The 14653-nt window shown below is 46.7% G+C and overlaps 1 protein-coding gene across 3 annotated transcripts in view; it reads right to left on the minus strand.

Moving 5' to 3' along the window:
* Window positions 1-258: 258 nt before the first annotated feature.
* GMIP (GEM interacting protein) overlaps window positions 259-14653 on the minus strand; it is a 118761-nt gene continuing 104366 nt past the window's right edge. For 2 of the 3 annotated variants that reach the window (XM_015427759.1, XM_015427758.1), the window contains 6 exons: window positions 11146-11334; window positions 10053-10190; window positions 9144-9340; window positions 6607-6895; window positions 4855-4978; window positions 259-1320 (listed from right to left, as the gene is read on the minus strand). In XM_015427759.1, the coding sequence (XP_015283245.1) occupies window positions 977-1320; window positions 4855-4978; window positions 6607-6895; window positions 9144-9340; window positions 10053-10190; window positions 11146-11334 (1281 nt within the window). In that variant the 3' untranslated portion in view covers window positions 259-976. The remainder of the gene's footprint in view (window positions 1321-4854; window positions 4979-6606; window positions 6896-9143; window positions 9341-10052; window positions 10191-11145; window positions 11335-14653) is intronic. The other variant, XM_015427760.1, reaches the window with a different exon arrangement.

A 14653-nucleotide genomic window follows, 5' to 3' on the forward strand; every position in this document is an offset into this window, starting at 1 on the left:
TAGAACATAGTTTCCTGATCTCGGTTTTTGATTTTGTTTTGCTTTAAAATGGAAGTTTCTGGTCCTTAGGGTTACAAAAACGTATTTGAAAGGGTGCAGGCGGGATCTGCTGAAATCTCCGGAGCCAGACCGGATGGCTAAAGAGGATTTCCAGAGAGGACATTTCAGTGCCTCCTTCCCTGTGAACATCAGGTTTAGAATAATTTATGCACCGTGATAAAAGCAGAATAAATTATGCAAAATAGGATAAATGCAGCTTTGTATAATTTATACAGATCACAGAATTCACCTTTCCACATGCAGATTTTTTTTTTAAAAAAAGTGCAGAGTAGATTCAGCCAGTCTATCGCCGTCCCCCGCTATGTATTCTCAGCACAGCATATCTATATCACCTTTTCCAAACACATTCGGCCCAATTTGAAAACCCACCCCACAGTCATCCGGGCTCTTACTGGCACCACTGCCCAACAATCCTCAAGGGAGTTGCATCTCCAAACAGTTATGCCAGGGTTGCAGTTCCCCTGGTACCCAAAGCAGTGCCCTGCTACTCCAAGGACTTTGCCACTGTCCCTTCCCCGGCTCGACATCCTCCTGAGCACCCCCAAGCGAATTAAGTTCTTCCTTCAATACCATAGAAGTAGAGTTCTAGGATCAACACCCTCTCCCTTCAGGGCTTGGCTTGTACCGCTAGGTTTTTAGCCACCAGTTTGAATTCCGGATCCTCCCCTTCCTTTTGGGGGAACTTATACACATTACATTGAAAACAGGTGGTGGCAGTTAACTCTCCAGCGGGAACCGGGTATGGGAGAAACAGCCAGGGCAGTTTCTTCTCCAACTTTCAAGACTACCCTTGGGGACACGGAGGTAGTCCACCTCTGCAGGGATCACCCTCTCCAAGAACTGGTTCTCTGGCATTCTAGCCAGCTTGCCGTGCCTCAAAAAGAAACTCCTTGGAGTTCTTCGTTGCGTCCTTTTCCTACAGTGGTGTCGCTTCCTCGGTTTGACAGCAGTCTTGGTTTCCGTTTTGAGGCTGGAGCTTGGCAACGATCCTGGCAGTCTCCGGAGTGATCTCAAAGCGCTTGCGCCGCCCACGGGTGTCCGGAGAGGAGCTGCGGCTGCTCAAACCCGTCTCCAGGAGGCTGCTTATCACATCTGAGCCAGACAGGGCTGCAGCTAGCAGGGGCAGACTGGAAACTTTGGGGATGAAGGCGCGGGAATATTTCACGGGCGTCCGGCTGAAACGGGTTCTGGACTGTGTGCCGATGACAGCGTCCTGGTCGAGCGAAGAGTCCTCCGTGTCGTCATCTGTGCAGCTCAGCTCTAAGTGAGAGAAAGAGACATCAGAGAGGGCAACAGTACAAGACCTGTTGACCGTAACATCTCCAGTGGCAAGACAATTGAACACAGAAGATGGTGGTCTAAATTGAACACTGAAGATGTTGGGCAACGCTCTGACCTTTGGCTTGTCCCCCACTACTGCCACACTCTAATGTGACTTGTCTTGTCCCCCAGCTCTTTTGGTTTGCTGCCCGTGGTCCTTGCCTTGACATTGGTGAAGTCCCTTGCCCTCTTTCGGTCACATGACTGTGATGTCGCAGACTTTCCTGTCTTATTGGATCCCATTATTAGGTCTGGAAAGGATGAATGCCGCTCTCTGCGGACATATCTACACCGCCAATGTGTATTGCTTTCCTTCCAGTTTAACAGTCGAGTGTGGGTTATGTGCTGTCAAGTCCCTTCTAACTTATGGCAATGCTATGAATTAATTTTAAAAAATTGTTTTTTATATGTGCAGGTGCACCTGGAAGTCATGGGCGACCTCTGGTGACTGACCCCTACTGGGGGCCTGGGGGATATTCAGAGAGGTGGCTGAGTAAAGCCTGCCCCCGCCTCCCACCTCTGGTACTTCAAGGAGGCCTCCCATCCAAGTACTTGCCAGAGTCGACCCTGCTTAGCTTCTGAGACCTGACAAGATTGGGCTTGCCTAGGCTACCCAGGTCAGGGCTGCAGCACTAGGAATTAATGACCTCCAAAATGTCCTATCATTAACAGCCTTGCTTGGGTCTTGCAAACTGAAGGCCGTGGCTTCCACCTCCTGTTGAGTCTTCCTCTTCCCCTGCTGTCTTTAACTTTCCCTAGCTTTATTGTCTTTCCATCTACTGATAATGACACCAAAGCAGGATAGCCTAAGTTGAGTCATTTTAGCTTCTAGGGAGAATTCGGGTTTGACTTGATCTAGAACCCACTTATTTGTTTTTTGGTGGTCCATGGTATCCATAAAACTCTCGGCCAACGCCACATTTCAAATCAATTTACTTTCTTCCTGTCAGCTTTCTTTACTGTTCAGCTTTCACATCCATACTTAGTCGTGGGGAATATCATAGTATGAATGATCTTGAGCTTGGCCTCTCCCCATCTATTTGCTTTCTTTCCATCTCTCCCCTCCCTCCCTCCCTCCTTTTTCTTTCATTCCTCTTTCCCCATCTATTTTCCTTTTCCTTCCTTCCTTCAAATGTAGGCTTGCTCACAACTTTCATCTTCATAGGTCTTTTGGCTGGCAAAGTAGAATTTTGGCTTTGCGAGACTCTGCAGCTTAGAGGAAACATTAGTTGGAGCTAGTGCTTGATCTGTCACTGTGAACTCCAACTGAAATGATATTAATCTACACTGTGACTGAGGTGCTTCAACTGGTAATTCCAGCAGCAAATTGCCAGTGTGAGCACACCTTGGATGTTTGCTGCCAGGCAAATGCCTTGGTTATTGTTGACAAAAGAACCGAAATGCTGCTAGTAAGTGCTAGAAATGTATTCAGAGCAAAATCACAAAATGCATTTAAGTATCAGTACAAAAAGTACAAAATAGGTACAAAAAGTCAATCTGATCCAGGTGAGTAATAAGTCGTTATAAGTCGTTGACGAAATTCTCCAGAGTACACTTCCATTTCGTAAGTACTTCCTCCGAACTCCTTCAAGTAAAGATACGACTTCTGTTCACTTATTCATCATAGAATATACAGAAACACCTTTCGCCAAGGTTCTCCTTATCTGTCACGCAAATATCTTCACAATGGGCAACATGCTGAAGATATTTGTGTGAAAGATAAGAAGAACCTTGGTGAAAAAGTATTTCTGTATATTCTACGATGAATAAGTGAATGGAAGCTGCCTCTTTACTTGAAGGAGTTCGGAGGAAGTACTTACGAAACGGAAGTGTACTCTGGAGAATTTCGTCGACGACTTATAACGACTTATTACTCACCTGGATCGGATTGACTTTTTGTACCAATTTTTTACTTTTTGTACTGATACTTAAATGCATGTTGTGATTTTGCTCTGAATACATCTATAGCACTTACTAGCAGCATTTCGGTTCTTTTGTTAGGTTGTGATTCTAGCTGTGACTCTCTGGTTTTACACTGTTCTCTTGGTTATCTTGGTCTTGTTGAGGCTGGTTTGTAGAACAGAGAATGCAAAGAGAAATGATGAGTTAAGATCCTACATACACCTACACTCACACACAAACAAATAATGGCTGAAGAGTGGGGTGCCGAACATCTCATGAATGGATTTGAAATGCCAAGACATTTCATGGTTACATAAGAGCAGGGCTATTTTTGGGCAGGAACGCACAGGAACGGAGTTCCGGCTGGCTCCTGAGTTGGCCATGCCCAGCCGGAACTCATTAGCATAATAGGCCACACCCAACAGCAGAAACTCATTAGGATTGGCTACATTAGGGGTGTGTGGCCTAACATGCAAAGGAGTTCCTGCTACAAAAAAAGCCCTGGGTTTTGACCACAAACAAGGTAAACAGAATAAGAAGCGAAAGGTGGGTGTGGCTGGATGAGCACACGTCTGGTAACATGGGGGTGTGGCCTAATGTGTTAATGAGCGGTGATGTCAGGGTGTGGCCTAATATGCTAATGAGTTTCTGTTGTTGGGTGTGGCCTATTATGCTAATGAGTTCCTGCTGGGCTTTTTCTACAAAAAGAGCCCGGCATAAGAGAGCTGCTCCACTGATGGGGATGGAATCCGGATGCTGGAGTTCCCTGCCCCCTAGTTACAAGCTAGAACTACTGCAGGTAGTGGAACAAAGAGACAGCTGTGAAACGAATTATACTAAGGTCATAAAGCATTCCTCCTTTTCAGCTAACTGCTTTTCTTTCAATGTATCACAATACAATATGCAGGGCTGCTCCAACGAGCCCAAGTATCCAACTTGGTCAGCTATATTGAGGCACCTGTGTTTTCTAGGGAGTGCCAATGAAGCAGCACAGATATCCCAGAATTCCTTGCAATATTATGGAAGATCATGTTTAGCCTGGGAAAGAGAAGGCTTAGAGGGGGACGTGATTGCAGTCTACAGATATTTGAAGGGCTGTCATGTAGAAGATGAAGCAGATCTATTCTCTCTTGCTCCGGATTGCAAGACTAGATCTAATGGGTGGAAATTACAAGGGAGTCGATACCGGCTAAATATCAGGAGAAACTTCCTAACTGTAAGAGTGGTTGAGCAGTGGAACAGACTGCCTCGGGAGGTGGTGGATGCTCCTTCGCTGGACGTTTTCAAGTGGAGGCTGGATGACCATCTCTCGGGTATGTTGTAGGGCTATCTTTCGGCTATGCTCCTGCAGAGTGCAAGGGGTTGGACTAGATAACCTTCAAAGTCCCTTCCAACTCTAAAATTCTATGATTCTATGATCATGCAATGCATCTGTCTGATTCTGTGCAGTTCTGCAAGATCTAAGAGTTGCGATGTGTCTTCTTGGGACCATTGCAAGGGAAACTGGGGTGCATCAGACTGTGTGGCGTGCTTGTTGTGGATATTTTGGACCTGTAGAGAAGAGAACTTTACCTACGCTGTCTCTGCTCACAGTTGAGTGGGTTTGCTCTGTACACGGCTCGTTGCTGGCACTGGTGGAGGAACCGTTCTCAGCTACATCACCATCCTCATTCAGATACAGCTCAGAGGGGGGTTTCTGCTGGGAAAAGCCACAGAGGTGAGCTGGTCTGCACTGAACTCCCTGTACAACTTTGTAAAAGCGGCAACTGCTGCTGCAAGAAGACGATGCCAGCAAAGCAAACAAAACCCACGGGAGGTGGAACAGGAAGAATCTTTGTGCGTGTGTGCAGGGGAGATGTAATTACAGCCTTTCATTTAAAAAAAAATCCAAGTGCCACATTTAAAAATATTTATAGTCTCCACGGCTGCAGAAAGGCAGTCCAAATGGTACGATCTTAAGCAGAGTTCCACCCGTCTAAGTGCACTGAAGTATGTGAGCTTAGAATGGTGTGACAACCGCACCACCTGTCTTCAGATTTCCCTTGTTTCCCTGTGCAAATATTTTCCCTCTCAACGTTTTCCCGATTTCGCTCCAACCGTTTATACTACCCTTTGCAATGCTTAGTAGGCTTGCCGATATCCAGGTATGAAAATCAACCACCGATGGATGTACAGTGTATGCAAGTATGCAAGCCACCAAAAAAACCCCCCTCTGTACAAATAAAGTATTAGACAACAAATAGTGTCCTTACAATGACTTAGTATTTTATTTTACAGTCCTTTTTCACAGACGTTATGAACCACTCCCTCTTTGTCTCTAAACACAGCCACAAACGAAGCAACTACGGATCGCCTAGGTTACCATCCGTTTCTTCTGACTTCTTCAGGCTGCTGTCTCAATGGTGGAGCCCCAAAAGCTCTAGAACAGGGGTGTCAAACATAAGGCCCGGGGGCCAGAACCGGCCTGTCCAGGGCTCTTATGCGGCCCGTGAGCAACCAGTGCAAGGGAGGGAAGAGGAGGCTGCTGGGGGGGGAATGGGCGGAGCCACTCTGTGGCTTCAGCATGGCAGAACAACCCTTGTTTGCAGCAGTCAAGCAATGTGAGGGCGCCTGCCCAGTGCTGCACCGCTGGCTCTCCAGTCCGCCCATATGGGTTTTCCTTTGGACCCCACTCTCAGCCCATGGGGCCTTGAAGTGAGGATACATCAACTCGGAGCTTACCAGCTACTGTCCTTTATACAGTTTATATCTCCGGTACCCTACATTATGTTTTATGGAACACATGGCCCGGCCTGACAAAGTGACATTTATGTCCGATCTGGCCCTCGTAACAAAGGAGTTCGACACCACTGCTCTAGAAGTTAACTCTGACTCTGCAGTCTGTCTTGCTTCAGTTCGGCTCTCTTGCTGAGCAGCCTTAACATAACAGTTCTGTCAGCCTTGACGGGCACGCCACGTCTTTCCAGATCTCTACCTGAGGGCCTTTAACCAGAGGTTAAAGGGATTAAATTCAGGATCCCATGTACGTGAAGCATTTGATCTACCACAGAGCTGTAAACCTCCCCCACTGCACCCCGGCTGCAAAGAACATGATGTACTCATCTTCTGAATGACCTGAGTACCATCATGCTGTCCTGCAAGACACCCATGTTTCATTCAAACCAGATAGCTCCCACTGAATCTGTTCTTCATAAATTTCCAACAAACCAATTTCCCCCTATCTAAAGACCATCATTCGAAACGCAGCAAACTACAGGAACATGTGGGTGAAGATAAGGAAATCTGGGAAGTAGCCCTTTGAGGAACCCCCTCCTTGCTTCCTACCTCTAAAGACTCATCCATTTCTCTTGTGTTGCTTGGAAGACCTTCACTGGAAGTTCCTTCTCGCAAGGAGTTTTCACGCTCGCAGAATGCCGTCGTAGGGAGGTCATCCATCCCAAAAACCTTTTCATAGTTTAGGATGAGAAACTCAACCAGCTGGGACTGATACCCTGACTCCACGAGGCACAGCATGGACACATCATTGCAAGTGGGAGGGTGGATTAGTGTAGGGCCAAAGATGATCCCCAGGTTGTTGGCAGACATCTTGTTCTCCTCATATCTCTCAGCCACCCTTGGAGAAAGAATAGGACTTTTTATGTTTGTACTCAGATTGAACAATATTTCAGAAATAACAGTATGGTGTTCGGTGTTGCATTTTGTATGCAGTTGGCAAGCATTATCATCTTGTAATTCCATGGAGTCAGCATTCATACAGTCGTAAAAAACAAGCCCATGGTACACGGGCATGGGAGGGTAGTGATGAACTGCTGGCCATTAGTCACAGGAGCTGTCCAGTAGGGGCTGTGATAACCAAATTCCACACAGCAATCTCAATGGATATGCTATCCGGGGGGGAAGTGGGTGGTGTAAAGTGCCGTCAAGTCACAACTTACTTATGGTTTTCAAGGCAAGAGGTGAAAAGAGGTGGTTTGGCATTGCCTGCCTCCGGGTAGCGACCGTGGACTTCCTTGGTGGTCTCCCATCCAAGTACTAACCTGAGCTGACCCTGGTTAGCTTCTGACAAGACTGGGTTTACCTGGCCAATCCAGGGCAGGGACCCAATCACACCACTCACATTTTTTTTAAAAAAATCCATGCCTGGTTGACTATAGAAATGACTACTTTTGGGCAGCCATTTCTTCTTGCTCTGATAGGGACTTTTCTGCATTCTCATTTTCCTCGCTTGTGTATTCCTGTGACTTTGGTGTGTGTGTGTGTGTTCTGCATGTGTTTTGCTCCATCTAGTGGTCAATTCGGTATTACTTCACTGTATGTCCAGCGTATCTCCCTGGGTTTTTATGCCACACATAAATAAATGTAATATAGAATTGGCCACTAGGGGGAGAAAAACACATGCAGAACAGGGAAAAAAAACCCACTCAAAGCAACAAGAACAAACAAGTGAGGAAAATGAGAGAATGGGCACTCAATGAAATTGCTGAGCAGTCGGGTTAGAACAGATAAAAGGAAGTACTTCTTCACCCAAAGAGTGATTATCACATGGAATTCATTGCCAGAGGGGGTGGTGGCAGCTACAAGCATGGACGGCTTCAAAAGGGAATTAGATAAGCATATGGAGCAGAGGTCCTTCAGTGGCTATTAGCCACAAGGTATAGATAGGGGCTCTGGGGCAAGTGATGCTCTGTCTTCTTGGTGCTAGGGGGGCACTGCTGGATCTCCTGATGGCACCTGGCACCTCCTGATGGCACCTATTTTTTTGGCCACTGTATGACAGAGTGTTGGACTGGATGGGCCATTGGCCTGATCCAACATTGGCTTCTCTTATGTTCTTATGAGAATGTGGAAAAGCCCTAGAATAGATATTCTTAGGGCAGAACTACAGGCAACATGCAAGAAAAATCTCAAAGGGGCATCTTCTAGCAAGAAAGCAGCTTTAGGAGGGAATGATTTGGAGCAGAGGGACAAGGTGTCTAACTTTTCACCACTACCACTCTCTTCTTCTACGTGCACCTAGAGAAGTAACTTTCTAGAAAACCTCCAGACCTTCACATCTCTACATGCACCCTTTTGCTTGGATACGCAGAGAATCTGGCTTTCAGTTAGTTAGTTTTCATTTGCAAACTTCATACACAATTCATGTTTAGAGGAATATTGTTATGGAAAAAGAAATATATTTGTTATATCAATGTTACATTTAAGTGATATAGTTTTATATAAAGGTAAAGGTTCCCTTGCTCGAAAGCCAGTCGAATCTGACTCTAGGGTTGCGGTGCTCATCTCCGTTTCAAAGCCAAAGAGCCAGCGCTGTCTGAAGACGTTTCCGTGGTCATGTGGCCGGCATGACTAAACACCGAGGCGCACGGAACGCTGTTACCTTCCCACCGAAGTGGTACCTATTTATCTACTTGCAATCTCTTGCTTTTGAACTGCTAGGTTGGCAGGAGCTGGAACTAGAGACGGGACCTCACTCCCTCATGCGGCAACTCGGGTCTCGAACTGCTGAACTACCGACCTTCCACAGCCTGCAGTTCAGCGTCTTAACCACTTGAGCCACTGCAGCTCCATATAGTTTTATACAAGATAATAAAAGGCAATCAAGACGGTGAAATTCTGTTATAATTTCTCTTTACCAAAGTAACCAAACTGAAATGGAAAAGGGAGTGGTTAAAGAAGAAAAGGTAGAGTCATAGGGGAGAAGCCAATTAGAAGGGATGTAGCTAGAGGAGAAAGGGGCTGTACCAAAGAGAAAAGGGGGCCTGGTTACAGATTTTTGCCCAGAACTCACAAAAACCTGTAACCAGCCCTGGCAACTGGAAAACCCTATGCCCTAGACGATCCAGTGCTAGCTCCCCTGTTACCTGTACAGGTGAGCAATGAGGTGCCGTAAGGTGTTATAATTCGTGGCTGGCAATTTGCTCAGAATGTCCTTTGTGCTCTTGATGGCATCTGCCAGTGTCTCAGACTCATCTCCTGCTCCGTCTTCAGGTCTCGGCAAATTCTTTGCGAGGGCCATGAAATCGTCGTAGAGCTTGTACGGAAGCACAGGACTGGACAGCTGCGGGGTAAAAAGATCTGTGCTTATTAATAAGGCGGAGGAGGGGCATAAAAAGGTAAAGGTTCCTCTCGCTTGAAAGCCGGTCGAGTCCGGCTCTAGGGTTGCGGTGCTCATCCCCATTTCAAAGCCGAAGAGCCAGCGCTGTCCGAAGACGTTTCCGTGGTCATGTGGCCGGCACGACTAAACACCACGCTGTTACCTTCCCACAGAAGCGGTACCTATTTATCTACTTGCAATTTCTTGCTTTTGAACTGCTAGGTTGGCAGAAGCTGGAACTAGAGATGGGAGCTCACTCCGTCATGCGGCAACCCGGGTCTTGAACTGCTGAACTACCGACCTTCCACAGCCTGCAGTTCAGCGTCTTAACCACTTGAGCCACCGCAGCTCCCAGGATGGGCATATAAATATAAATGTACAATAGCATAGGTGGCACTTTTAAAACCAGCATTTGCTTCGTTGGTATGTATGTCAGACATTCAAATTAGGAAGCTGGGCTCGCACTGCCACTGAGGAATTAGCTGTGAGCTCTCTTAACTGGGACTCTATGACCGACTTCTATCTTCTCAGAGAAGATACCTCTCTCCCAAACAAAGATTTGGGGATTTGTTGTTGAAAGGACTCACACTGTCCGCTAAAGACTGAGCCATAGGGGGAGCTGCTTTCAATATTAAGGAAACGGGGCACTAAGGATGTCTCTGTGTCTGCACCTTACCGCCTTAAGGAAATGTTTGAGGACTCCAGCGACGTCGTGAGGCGGATGATCTGAAAGCTCCACCAAACTCCGGCCATTTTCAAAGGCCTGGCACAGCTTCTCCATCCGTGCTTTGGCCCCGCTGATTCGATAAAGCCCCTGCATCGAGGAGACAAAGGATAGCTGAGTAAGGGCGCAACTTGATTATGGAAAAGGGTGATGTCAGAATCTGAAAGATAATCTCTCTGACCCAGCAGTGATGTGATAGTGGCAGGGCAGAGAGGGACTGGACGTTCATGCATTGGGTTGTTTTTCATTATTGTATCGGTGGGACATCTAATATTACATGGGCTCTTTTTGTAGAAAAAGCCCATCAGGAACTCATTAGCATAATAGGCCACACCCAACAGCAGGAACTCATTACCATATTGGGCCACACCCCTGACAGCACGGCTCATTAGCACATTAGGCCGCACCCACATTACCAGAAGTGTGGTCATCCAGCCACACCCACCTTTTGCTTGTTATTCTGTTTACCTTGTTTGTTGTCAAAACCCAGGGCCTTTTTGAAGCAGGAACTCCTTTGCATGTTAGGCCACACACCCCTAATGTAGCCAATCCTAATGATTTTCTGCTGTTGGGTGTGGCCTATTATGCTAATGAGTTCCTGCTGGGCGTAGCCAACTTGGGAGCCAGCCGGAACTCCGTTCCTGTGCGTTCCTGCCCCAAAATAGCCCTGAATATTACTTTGTAAATGCTGTGGAAGGCAAATGATGTAATTTAATAAAAGATATGTCGGCAAAATCAACCCCAGTATTTCTCACCTAGAACCACTACATGATCCATTTTGTCCCTGCTTTTGTGATAGGTAAAGGTACAAGGGTAAACTGAAATAGACATCTTACTGATTTACTCACTAAAGATTTATCGTGACATGAAGTTTCTGTGACCTTGGTTTGGATCAGGATCACGGGGGGGGGGCAGACTGAGTCTTCATCCAGGGGCTCGTGGTCACTTTTGGCAGCTGTGCTAAGGATAGCTCCCCTACAGCTGCTAGTTTTAGAGGGTCAGGAGCAGAGCTGTGAGGGATCTGAATACAGAGGAAATGAGTTACCTGCACTCCAAGGGCACGAGCTTCGATCTCAGAGGTACACTTCACCACGATGAATGGCACCTCCTCCTGGAAGTCCCGTGGCACTTGAGTGAAGTCCACCCCAAAGAGGGGCACCCGCGCTGGTAACTTCTGATGGCCACATTTAATGAGAAGACTCTCCAAGCACCTTTTATGACAGGTCAGGGAACACTGTGAATAACCAAGAAGTACAGTGTTAGACATTCCTCTGCACCACACGAACACAGCAGGTGCACCATTTCTGTTTCTCATATCTCAGTATTTTGCGGAGTGAATAGCATAGTAGCTGCATGGCGGTAGGCCAACCTGTCCCCTCTAGTAAAGGTAAAGGTTTCCCTTGCTCAAAAGCCAGTCGAATCCGACTCTAGGGGTGCGGTGCTCATCTCCGTTTCCAAGCCGAAGAGCCAGCGCTGTCCGAAGACGTTTCCGTGGTCATGTGGCTGGCATGACTAGACGCTGAGGCGCATGGAACGCTGTTCCCTTCCCGCCGAAGCGGTACCTATTTATCTACTTGCATTTCTTGCTTTTGAACTGCTAGGTTGGCAGGAGCTGAGACCAGAGACGGGAGAATATGAATGCCTGTTAATTATTTCTGCAAATGTCCTATGAGAATGGTTTGACCCCCTTTATGTGTTCAATTTTTAGGTGTCCATCTCAGATATTTCCAAGAATGTGACCAACAGGAGTGTCACATCGGTATGCTTCTCAGGGACTGACCAAGTGTAGAGAAGACTGTGGTAAATAATGCTAATAAAAATTATACAAATATATCTTTGTGTATTATTCCTTCTTAAGCAGTGAAATACAGATCCAACATTTTCATAAATGGTATAATCATATCACAAAGGCATTATAAATAATCTGAAATGAGTACAAAAATTCAGATTCAAAAAGTACAATTTGTAGTCCATAAGACCATGAAAGTTAAGTTCATAAATACTATATTAAGTCCATAAATGCTGACAAAGATTCTGGATAAATCTTCCGTTTCAATAGTCTTCTTCAGAGATGGACAATGGTTATCTTCAGTTTTGGATATTATGTTGATATTTCAGTTCCCACAAAACAATTTCAAATCCCATCAGGGTCCAAGTTGCAGAAGAAACAGTGTTCAAAATAAGCTACTAATGTGATTCTTACCACAGTCTTCTCCATACTTGGTATTCATACCTTCAGACTGTGAATCTTCCTATAGGCCTGTCACCTCTCAGGGACTGAGTGCAGGGTTGCCTACACACTTGGTGGCAAACTCAGGTTTACTTCTGTATACTGCGTGGAATGGGATGAAGCGTCAAACTGGACAAGATCATTCATTTGGAGGTCTGTCCACGTGTATGGACAGACCTCCAATGGAATGGAAATGTCTGATAAAAAATAAACAGTGTGCGAAGCTCCACTACGACAGCTTTGCTCTTCTGAGCAGGATCTTCTGGAGGTGCCACCCTGCCAATGGGCAAAATCAACAACTGCCCGTACACATCTGTTCTCTGCTGTGGGCCCCCTCTGCTGTGGAATGGCCTGGCTGATGAGGTCGGGAAGGCTCCCACCTTCCTGGCTTTCCGCAGACTATGCAAAACTGAATTGTTCAGGAGAGCACTGTTACACAAGTAATTACGGCTGTACTGTGATGAAACGTTACAGAAAGATGCTTTGGTAAAAGGACAGGAACTGTGGTCTACACGACTGTGTTTCGTACGTTTTGTCTATGTAAGATTGATCCTACTAGGTGATTTCTGCATCGCTTAACATGTTGTGTTAATGCCTGTGTAGGCTTACTGGGCCTCCAGTGGGGTTGGGGATCCCCCATTGCCTGTGGGTGCTTCCCTGCCGCTGCCCAGCTAGCCGGTGGGGAGGGAAATGGTGGGAAACTAAGAAGGGGGGGGGGACACCTGCAGCATTCCGGCATATTGACATCACCAGGGGTCATTTCGTAGAAAAAGAGGTGCCGGAGCTCATTAGCATAACTCATTAGCATAACTTATTTGCATATGCCACACCCTCTGACATCACCGGAAGTGTGTCAGAAGGCAACACCCACCGCTCAGGCTCCACTGGACTGTTTTGGATTGCTAGCTATTGTGGGGGGGGAACGTGTAGATCTGTCCTCACAGAGGAGGGAGAGCTTGTACCTGAATAACTCTTGGTCTTAAAGGTGCCACTGGACTGTTTTGGACCAGGAGAGCTCTGCAGCTTACCTGGCTGCTTCTTGCTCTGACTGACGGTTGCTGGGAGCAGGGCGTGGGGCTTGTTGCATGTGCCCGCCCCCTGGGCTCTTTACTGCCGGAGCTCTGCTCTGTGCGCTCCTGCAGGAAATGACCCCTGGACATCACTCTCTGTGTGCGTGGAAGCGATGTTAGCGCGCCCCCAGCATCCCCTGGTGACAAGCTGACGTCACTTCCTGATGTATGGGTAGTGATGTCAGTGTGTCACCAGCAATGTCATTACATCACCAATGAGGGCCCCACCACTGGTAAGTCGCCCCGCCAGTAGCCAGGCTCAACCTGGCAATCCTATGTTTATGCTTTGTGTCGGCTCTGTTTTCAGATATCTGCAATCCCAAGTCATAAACCTGACCCATCCTGTTGATTGTATTTGACCTATGCGACGTAATCCAACTTGAATCTCAGTGAGACATCTGGCGTGCAGCAACATGCCTACATCACTGCCCACGTGAACTGGAAGTGACGCCGTCATATCTGGGACATTGGGGCGATGCTCTGGTATTTGGGCAAAACCTCTGTGGTAGAAGCCAAATTTACCACAAAGTTTTTGCCCAAATACCAGAGCGTCACCCCAACATGCCGGACGTTATGATGTCACTTCCAGATTGTGTGGCCAGTGACATAGACACCGCACATCAAATAAGCCTGCTGCCCCGTCCCCCGCCAGTTGCCACCAGTTATATGCAAACAAATGTGAGGTTCTTAATATGTAACCAGGAAAGGAAGGGCTATTATTCCCAGTGGTGTTCTTAAAACATTCTTGCTCTTGAAGCAGAATGTCAAAACGAGACTGCATTGCAATCTTGTTTTTTTAAAAAACTGATGCACAAAGTCGGTAACTGAAGGCAAGGCAGTCTGTCTACTGTTGACTCTCTTCCACTGAGGTGTTGGAATGGCCTATACTAAACTGCAGGGGGTCATGTTCTTGATGCTCCTCAATTAAAAATTCCTTGCAAACAAAAAGATAAGAAAAAGAAAGCAGAGCACATTAGGGGGGAAAGTTCTAGCTCAGACCTCTGCATGCGGTGCTAGTTTTCTGCTTAACAGGGAATTATTAACATGGAGGGAGTCTGAAAAATGTAATCTTTCACACACAGGATGGAGTGGTTCCTTCTACCACACCAGCCTTCTCCTGCTACCTCATTATCACCTCACTGTACGGCTGTGTGAACTGGGTTGCCAGCTTCCAAGTGGGGCCTGGAGAATTCCTGAAATCACAACTGATCTCTAGACTAAAAAAATCTAAAAAGTCTCCCCTGGAGAAAATG

Source organism: Gekko japonicus, unplaced genomic scaffold, assembly GCF_001447785.1.
Source record: "Gekko japonicus isolate JY-2015 unplaced genomic scaffold, Gekko_japonicus_V1.1 scaffold474, whole genome shotgun sequence".
NCBI classification, from domain to species: domain Eukaryota; kingdom Metazoa; phylum Chordata; class Lepidosauria; order Squamata; family Gekkonidae; genus Gekko; species Gekko japonicus.